The following is a 9,419-nucleotide window of genomic DNA, read 5'->3' on the forward strand; positions in this document are numbered from 1 at the left end:
TGAAGACAGGTACAAAATGTATTCTTGAAAAGTAACGGCTACCTCTATAATATCACTTTTTGATGGTATGTCCCAATTCTCCCAAATATCTTAATATACGTAATTAACTGTACACAAGGCCATCATCTTATGTACCAGGATTTATATCAATGGACTTAAATAGCAAACGTAAACTTGACATGTGACAACCCCTGCATGGTATACATAGGAAAATATATCAAAGAATGTCTAGACGATAGAAATTCCTCCAATGATTGTAAGAACCCATTCTAAACCCATACTCTTAAACCCATACCTAATACTCTTGTATTAGGTAGATTAGCCCTTAGATATATATAGAACTGTAGTTATGTACCAGCCATACTTTTGTACCTTGTACAATTGTTGCGCAACAAAGTTATCACTGTATAACCCTGAGAAATGGAGGCTAGCCCCTTGTTCCTGAATATATTTATAATTCTGATACTACGGTAATACTTCAGGCACCCGACGACATATTTCAGAACCTTCGAGACTTTGAAAAATTGATATTCTAACGTAGCACCCTATAGACGAATATCACGCCGTCAATGCCCGGATGATACCCCGGAACAAGCTCTCTTGACACCTGTTCCCAGAATCCTTTGCTCTGCAATTCTGTCATGGCGGCCTCCAGCCTGCCTCCACTGAACGCCTTGACAGTCGTCAGATACATGTTCCTGGTGGTGATACAAACATAGCCACCTGCGGAAAATCACACGGGTCTGGTAAACAGTCCTAGAGAGATGCAGATTTCACCATGTGTTAAGTCAATTAATCTTCAAATGGAAAGAAAAGTGCAAGCGAAATGAGCTACCTGTTACCTATCGTTATCTTGAACAACGCTTACAGCTTGATGTGCAAACGGGTCGTTAAGTGTAATACTGTAAATGCATTCAAGTTCGCGTGGTTTTCATTTCGCGCTAAGGCGAGAAGGGAATGTTTGCGGTGGTTTTAAGTTTGCGGCAGTGCTATAGTCACATACTGCTACAGTATCGGACAAAAATGTTCGCGGTGAAACGGTCGCCGCGAATACCGCGAACGTTCGAACATAAAATCACCGCGATCATTTCTGCATTTACAGTATAATCATCTGCTGCTGCGCTACGTGCTTCCGAAGCTGGCGTGTTACGCCGCAGGGCGATCATACAGGGTATATAGATACATATAGATGCAGATATTTTCTTTTCAAGCAAAAGCCAACCTTTATGCACTTTATTTGTTAAAAATCGTACCTGGTCGGACGAGTCGGATTATCTCGGGTAAACAGTCAGGCTCCATTGCCGCCATGATGAACCCTCCACAAACCGTGACAGCGTCGTAAGAGTCTGTAAAAAAAAGTAATAGACAACAAACTACATTTCCTAGATGTTGGAGCACGCCCTCTCAATACTGCGCAATGACACTGATGAATCTTTACGTGCGTTTCTGATATAACGTCTGTATAGAATTATCTTATCTAAGTAAGCTTTAGGGGAAGCATATCCTTGAACCTCGAACCTTGAACGGGCAAAGCTAGGCTATATATCAAGCATATAGGCTAAGGTCTAGACTTCCCGTTTAAAAATACAGTAATAGCAAAATACACTTGTTAATGCTTAGTCGATTAACTGTTAAGTATTGACGAAATTATCACACACACAAAGTACAATCATTGTGATGCAAGGGTGACGAAGTAAACAAATTGTACAATGGAACCTTATCGGAATCATCCAAGAGGCATGATAAATACAAACACGAATAGATACAAAAAGCAGTCTTCTTGCAAAACATCCAGGCATAATGTTTAAGTTATATTTTCCCAGTCCTATCATTTCATTAGATAACATGACCTTACACAGTAACGGATTCCGTCACTAAAAGGAAAATTACCAGGAAGCCAGAGGTAGGGTCAATTTGTGGTCAAATTTCTTTTGAAACGTGTCGGCCCTGGAGCGGAGAAACTGGCTTTTTATATGCCCTGGAAATTGTCTGGCATCCAGGCTAATCAATATCAAACGATTGTATTTACCAACCATCGTCTATGTCCAGGCGGTTTGTGCCGATGAAGGCACAGATGTACTTGTCATATCGGTTCTTGGACCTGGCGTAGTCCAAGGAACGTTGACTAGGATCCAAGGCGTCTATTGAAGTAAACCCAAGTTTCCTCAGCTGTGAAAAGAAAGTAATGTTACCTTCGAGCAGTGGTATGCCTTAACACATCACCCGAACTCATCCGAACTCCCCCGAACTCATCCGAACTCACCCGAACTCATCCAAGTCTAATATGCAGTGTAAATGGGGCAATGACTTAATGTGACGCCCTGTATACCTTGTGTATGCAATTATGAACACAAAACACGCAGGAAGTCTTAGTATGCTTAGCTACACTACAATACGCCCCTGCCCTGTAATAGACACACGTCTGGAGACATACGGCTGGGGAAACTATGCGTATATAATTAAATTCGTCTGCCCTATATGGGAGTTCGTATCTACCTCCACGGCACAGAGTCCCGTCCCTGCCGCCACGTCCAGAATGGATGAAGTTTTTCTGTCCCCCAACCACTTTGCTAAAACCTCTGCGCACAGTCTCGGGCCAGTGTAGTCTCTATTTGCGCATTCCTGAAAAAGAGAATACCTGTGTAATTCAACACTTAGTGCAGTCAATGAGTCATGATGTATTTCCACGCATATGTATGCCCCAATATAAATCACATTATATCGGAACTCTTATGAGCAAAAGAAAATACACAGGTGCAATTTGGGTTTACATAACAAAAGCCACGAGAAGCCTATGAATAAACTAGAGGGCTACACGTGGTATGGTGGGGGCGGGGTGGCGTTGGGTGAAGAGAAGGAACATGATATTAAACAAATCATCCGCGCGCCACGGGGTCTGGCGGCCCCCACGCAAGCCGACGACAAAATGACGTCACAATTACAAAATGGCGATCTGTGTCGTCACAATTCAAGATGGCGGCCAACACACAACCCGACGGATCCTACACATGTACAGGTTTCGCTACGCAAACCTGTAACAACTACAAAACATCCGTAAATTGTAGGGTACAAAGTTCATGCGATGTTTTGTCCATACAAACCTCGTCATATTGCTCTGCGAAGCTGTCATAAATCGCCACCATCTCGTCTTTCGCCATGCCGTCTCTCAGTTGACCTAGATCCGTTTTCTCAAACAGTGGGAGGCCAGCCATGATGTTTTCTACAACCGATACGAAAATTGTCTGTTTCACGGTAAACGCGATGTATTGTGATCAGGATCCCCCCATGCAGACTCTCTACAATGAGACCGTATTCTTCATTCACGTACGTCGTAGTTACGGGGTCAAATGTACGCTATACGATGTATATGGATTTTGACTGGTAAATACAACTGCATGCATGTACGTGCTACGTGGCACCTAATGCTTAGTTATATAAAAGGGACGTCTAGCGAAGCATGCAGAATTGCCACATGGCACGTGATCCTGCACACCTCAAAAGAATGTTGTGTATGGTTACGTTTTCTCGATCTACGGTGGCTGAAACCATCTCTAACTCACTTTTTTTGTTTTATCATACAAACCGAGGCGCTGGAAACAAACATTGTTGCATTGTGTGTCGAAATCGGTAGGGCTTTTGACTCATTTGAGTAGTCGGCCCACCCGATAAATCAAACAATATAGAGTTCCACGACTTCATACCTTCGCCAAACTATGACGTACCATAAATGTTCCTCATTCATCACACAAATAAGTTCCCCATTTTTTTGTATAGATTTTATTAGTTAATTATCTCCTCTACCTAAATAACAGAAATTGAATGTTCAAGGTGTGAAAGTCTTATATTAGCAAAGAAGGCTATTTGTTCATTGTTTCCCTCAGGTGTTTCCAAACGATCCGTAACCCCCTTCTTCAATTATTCTATTTCAAAGTTTGAAACAAAATCAACTCCTGCAGTTCTAGAAAAGCTGCTAGGGGGTCCAAACCTACACGACTTACTCAAGATGTCAAAACCGTAAATGTCCGCTGCAGTACCATAGACAGCCGCTAGGGGCCCAAAATGTAATCATTTCGAGGTCTTCATATCAAGACGATCCGGACGCGTCCAAGCATTCTCGAATGATCGTGTACACACACACACACACACACACACAAACACACACACACACACACACACACACACGCACACACACACACACACACACACACACACACACACACACACACGGAAATGTGATCAGGGTATAGGACATGGAATTATGAGTTGAATTCCTAATATTGCTTGTGCCAAAAACCGCGGAAGTAAGATTTTATTTTATTTATTTATTTATTTGGCTGTAATAAAAAGTACTGCAAGGGCTACCCAACTAGCCAAAGGCAATTTATTACAAAGTATTAGCCCTGATAAATTAACAATATGCAAAATTCAATGCATCAAACGTTCACAAAGCAGATTGAGACGTTTACGACTAAAATGCGACTAAAATACACATAAAGGCGTACACAATTGCAAGATTCAAGACTGATTCGAAATACAAAGACTTTCTTTACAAGACTAGCACAAGACTAAAGCCCATGTAAACGATTTTGCACGAGACTATATATAAAATTGTTAACAAAGGCAAAACTTGGGTTCATATTGCGTAGGTTACTTAGATTATACAATTAGTCATCTGAGTCATCTGATATTTGGCAATGTAGTAGGAAGACACGTTTACGACTAAAATGCGACTAAATACACATAAAGGCGTACACAAGATTCAAGACTGAAATACATAGACTTTCTTTGCAAAACTACCATAAGACTAAAGCGCATGAAAACAATAGACCCCTTTCCAAATACCGCGGCCATTTTGAATCCAGGGCGCGCGCACGTGATTCGAGCGCGGGAAAAGTCAACACCCGGTAAGACCAAGCCAGCGGTAAGGCGTTCCCAATAGAAACCAGCGTTGAGTCATCTTCGGCGGCGAGATATTCTCCTCCTCGGTGAAATCCATCGATATATTTGCATGGCACAAGTAGATGATATTGTTGTGGACACTTGGACTAGATATCGGCCAGTAAAATTGTGAATTTCTGCTACTTTTCCACAGTTTCTGCCGGGATGTTGAACGCGCGCTACAGTGATAAAATGCTGATATGTTTACACCGCGTGCTTGTAATTTCCCTAATAATGTTAGCTAAAGTCGAGAAAAATCCCACAAAACATACACTTTTCGGATCATTTTAGCTTCGTTTAGGTATGAATATAACTCTTGAGCCTTTTGGCTGTTGTGACAATGCCAACATAATCTTGAAATTACGTTAGTTTGAGGGAGGGTCGTTTTTTCTGTGCAGCGTTACATCGACTTCGCTCAGCAATATTTGACATTTCCGCTGAATGCAATCCCACACACAAAAAAAAGTGAAAATATAGGCCTAGGCTTGAGTTCAATGTCCTTAAATATGGCAGCATTCCGGCGGCTTTTTGACGATCTTTTCGGATGCCAAGTATTTAGGCTTGAGGACTCTAAGTACGTGAGTGAAGGTGTGTTTTCCATTCTATCTGACGTTTCTTTAAATCATTTTGCGCGGCAATATTTCAGATATCTGTTGGCCGGATGGAACCCAAAAAACGTTAAATAATATTGACTTGAGGACTGAAGGACCTCAGGCCGATATTTTTCCTTTTGTTGTGGGGTTTCATCCTGTGGAAATCGATAATATTTCCGCAAAAAGTAATGTAATGAAACGCTACAAAGAAAACACGCCCCCTGCTTCACTCACGAACTTCATCAAGCTAATCTTGGCACTGAAATATCGTCAAAGTCAAAGGAGCCACCGAAGTTCCGTCAAATTTTTATACTCGCAAAGCCCTCAAGCCTATATTTTCACGCTTCTGTAATATCATCCGACGGAAATTAAGATATTACGGCGCAAAGTGAAAACACTCCATCTTCACTCACGTACTTTAGGTTTTGATATTTCAGAAAACTCGTCAAAAGAAGCCGCCGAAATTCTGCTAAATTCCCCCAAAAAATTACCTTTAGCTCAAGCCTACATTTTCAGGTCTTTTTTTGTGGGATTGCATTCAGCGGAAATGTCAAATATCGCTTGCGGAGCGATGTAACAAGAGAGAAAGGAAAAGCTAGACAGAAAAGAAAGGCTAGACAGAAACACGACCCCCTCTCAACGCGCGTTTTCCCAGGGGAAGTCACAACCGGTAAAATTCTGTATATTTCTATCTAAGTAGCTATAAGGATCCCAGCCCGAAAAGTGTATGCTTTACGGGGTTTTTCTCGACTTGTGAGTGAAGCAGGGGGCGTGTTTTCTTTAGAGCGTTTTATTACATCACTTTTTGCGGAAATATTATCGATTTCCACAGGATGAAACCCCACAACAAAAGGAAAAATATCGGCCTGAGGTCCTTCAGTCCTCAAGTCAATATTATTTAACGTTTTTTGGGTTCCATCCGGCCAACAGATATCTGAAATATTGCCGCGCAAAATGATTTAAAGAAACGTCAGATAGAATGGAAAACACAACTTCACTCGCGTACTTGGAGTCCTCAAGCCTAAATACTTGGCATCCGAAAAGATCGTCAAAAAGCCGCCGGAATGCTGCCAAATTTGTACCCAAAAGGACATTTAACTCAAGTCTATATTTTCACGTCTTGTTTTTTTTGTGGGATTGCATTCAGCGGAAATGTCAAATATTGCTGAGCGAAGTCGATGTAACGCTGCACAGAAAACAAAACCCTCCCTCAAACTAACGTAATTTCAAGATGATGTTGGCATTGTCACGACAGCCAAAAGGCTCAAGAGTTATATTCATACCTAAACGAAGCTAAAATGATCCGAAAAGTGTATGTTTTGTGGGATTTTTCTCGACTTTAGCTAACATTATTAGGGAAATTACAAGCACGCGGTGTAAACATATCAGCATTTTATCACTGTAGCGCGCGTTCAACATCCCGGCAGAAACTGTGGAAAAGTAGCAGAAATTCACAATTTTACTGGCCGATATCTAGTCCAAGTGTCCACAACAATATCATCTACTTGTGCCATGCAAATATATCGATGGATTTCACCGAGAAGGAGAACATCTCGCCGCCGAAGATGACTCAACGCTGGTTTCTACTGGGAGCGCCTTACCGCTGGCTTGGTCTTACCGGGTGTTGACTTTTCCCGCGCTCGAATCACGTGCGCGCGCCCTGGATTCAAAATGGCCGCGGTATTTGGAAAGGGGTCTATTTTGCACGAGACTATATATAAAATTGTTAACAAAGGCAAAACTTGGGTTCATATTACGTAGGTTACTTAGATTGTAAAATTAGTCATCTGAACGATCTGATATTTGGAAATGTAGCAAAAGGAGGACACATTTAATCGCAGTAATCCCCTGTCGTTTTATATGCAACAGATATCAACACATGGCGTGAACGAACGAGAGAATTTGAACTATCGAACACATATCATAACACAATTATATAAGGCGGGTCTAGCTTTTTTTAGACTGTTACTCACAGTTAGAGTGTATAACGACCCCAATTTTCTAAGAGGAAACATCTTGCATGTTGACAACATTTTCCCAGACTTGCGTTGATGATTTGTGTAGATTTCACTTCATCTTGACATCAAGTATAAGAAGGACGGACGTTTGATGGATATACATTTAGTGCGCTATAAAAGCATCCACTTCAAACTCTTGTTATCTCAAAATGGTCTACAATTTGTTCATACAGTCCCATATCTCATCTAGTCAAGACACGTAAGCTTTTCAAGTTGACCAAATACTGTAAATGCAGAAATGTTCGCGGTGGTTCTATGTTCGCGGTTTTCGCGGCGACGTTTCACCGCGTAGTTAAAACCACCGATAACATTTTTGTCCAATACTGTAGCGGTATATGACTATAGCGCTGCCGCGAACTTGAAACCACCGCAAACACTCCATTTTCGCCTTAGCGCGAAATACAAACCACGCGAACTTAAATGCATTTACAGTAACTTTATATGTCATAAGAAACGAAGTGCGTTTTAGCCATATATAAAGTCTCTTTTATCACGGCTTTGCAGTCACTTCGAAATGACGAGCTAGTTTTAAAAAAGCTGTACAAATACATTATTACGTTACAGTGGCGGTGCGCGAGGCTGGTACTGTCGTGTCGCGTGCCGCGTTATCAGCTGTAACCGGGCGAGTAAACACGCACTGTTTGCTCTTGCATTATGGTTGGGCGACACCTGCCAAGAGGGCACAAGGTCGCCCCCCTCCCCCCACCCCTCCAGTCCATTTGTTCGATGCCTTGTTTTCGTATACGGTGAACAAATTCCTTTGTCTCCAAAAGCTATTGGGTGTCATCTTATATACCAGAATTTACCTCAATGGACTTAGATAGGTAGAAAATCTAAGTACATATTGACATGTTACAACCCCTGCATAGAAAATATATCAAAGAATGTCTAGACGTTAGAAATTCTTCCAATGATTGTAAAAGCTCACGTGCACGATCCCATACTATACATTCTTGTATCAGGTAGATTAGCCTTATAGAACTGTAATTAAGTACCAGTAGATGCCATACTTTGTACCTTGTACAATTGTTGTGCAATCAAGTTATATATGTTGTCGTTGTTTTATTATATGTTAAGCTGTACAATGCCGAACAACATTTTCTATTGAACCGTGTAGTGTGACTGTAAGTATGTGTATGTGTGCATGTGTGTCAACAAACGTATAATGCCGACTACTGCTGGAGGTGTGAAATTATCAAACAGAGATCATAAACACAATTATACAAGAGGATAACTGCCCGTTCTTCACGTGTCGAGAGGTTAACGGCCCCAATCTGGCCTGTCTGAAGAGGAAACATGTGAATGTTGACGGAAATTTCCCAGCTTTGTCGATGATTTGCGTACATTTCATTCAAATGATTTAAAGGTCAAGGAAGAAGGAGTGTTTCTGGATGCAAATTCCAAACTTAAAATAACATAACAGGTTACCACAGTATGACTTATCCTGCCCACTTTTAAACAAATAAAGTTGTAACCATTAATTTGTCATCTCAGACGTGTCGTAACAAAAACACGTCTGTACAAAGATAGCCACTAATTTCTTTGAAAACAGTGAATATGGGAAGATAGTGATGAAAACATTCCAATCAAGCACCTGCGCTGCCTGGAATGAATTGCTTAACCACCACTGTACTATGATCTTAAGAAGATAAAGTTTAAGGTGGCATCAAGTGTCTTTCGAGTGTACGTTACTTTCTTTGAATTTGAAAAGGAGTCTTTCCCAACTGGTATCACCCAACGTTCCTTACACAGTAGAGAATGGAACTCCCCTAGTTCTACTCAACTTATCTCTTAGTGGTGCCAGGTAACTCTGAACACCTGCTCGGCCGCGATCTTTCCCAAGATACCACTCGTCTCTACATAAACAGTG

General features: G+C 41.4%; 1 protein-coding gene across 1 annotated transcript; it reads right to left on the minus strand.

Annotated features, from left to right (window-relative positions):
• On the minus strand, positions 1-3,446 carry LOC136443401 (methyltransferase-like protein 27). The gene is made up of 5 exons (XM_066440625.1): positions 3,102-3,446; positions 2,497-2,622; positions 2,034-2,169; positions 1,254-1,346; positions 1-723 (listed from the first exon to the last, which is right to left on the minus strand). Exons 1-5 carry the CDS (start codon positions 3,210-3,212, stop codon positions 533-535), a joined length of 657 nt encoding a protein of 218 aa, XP_066296722.1. The 5' UTR covers positions 3,213-3,446; the 3' UTR covers positions 1-532.
• Between the last annotated feature and the right edge of the window lie 5,973 nt (positions 3,447-9,419).

Source organism: Branchiostoma lanceolatum, chromosome 10 (assembly GCF_035083965.1).
Source record: "Branchiostoma lanceolatum isolate klBraLanc5 chromosome 10, klBraLanc5.hap2, whole genome shotgun sequence".
Classification (NCBI taxonomy): domain Eukaryota; kingdom Metazoa; phylum Chordata; class Leptocardii; order Amphioxiformes; family Branchiostomatidae; genus Branchiostoma; species Branchiostoma lanceolatum.

Bases quoted from the DNA above. Each gene is read 5' to 3' on its own strand.
- LOC136443401 (XM_066440625.1), bottom strand. From the start codon at position 3,212: ATGGCTGGCCTCCCACTGTTTGAGAAAACGGATCTAGGTCAACTGAGA. The intron at 2,623-3,101 runs GTTTGTATGGAC...TCTCTTTTTCAG, and splicing joins TCGCAGAGCAATATGACGAG to GAATGCGCAAATAGAGACTA. The intron at 2,170-2,496 runs GTAGATACGAAC...TTCTTTTCACAG, and splicing joins CGGGACTCTGTGCCGTGGAG to CTGAGGAAACTTGGGTTTAC.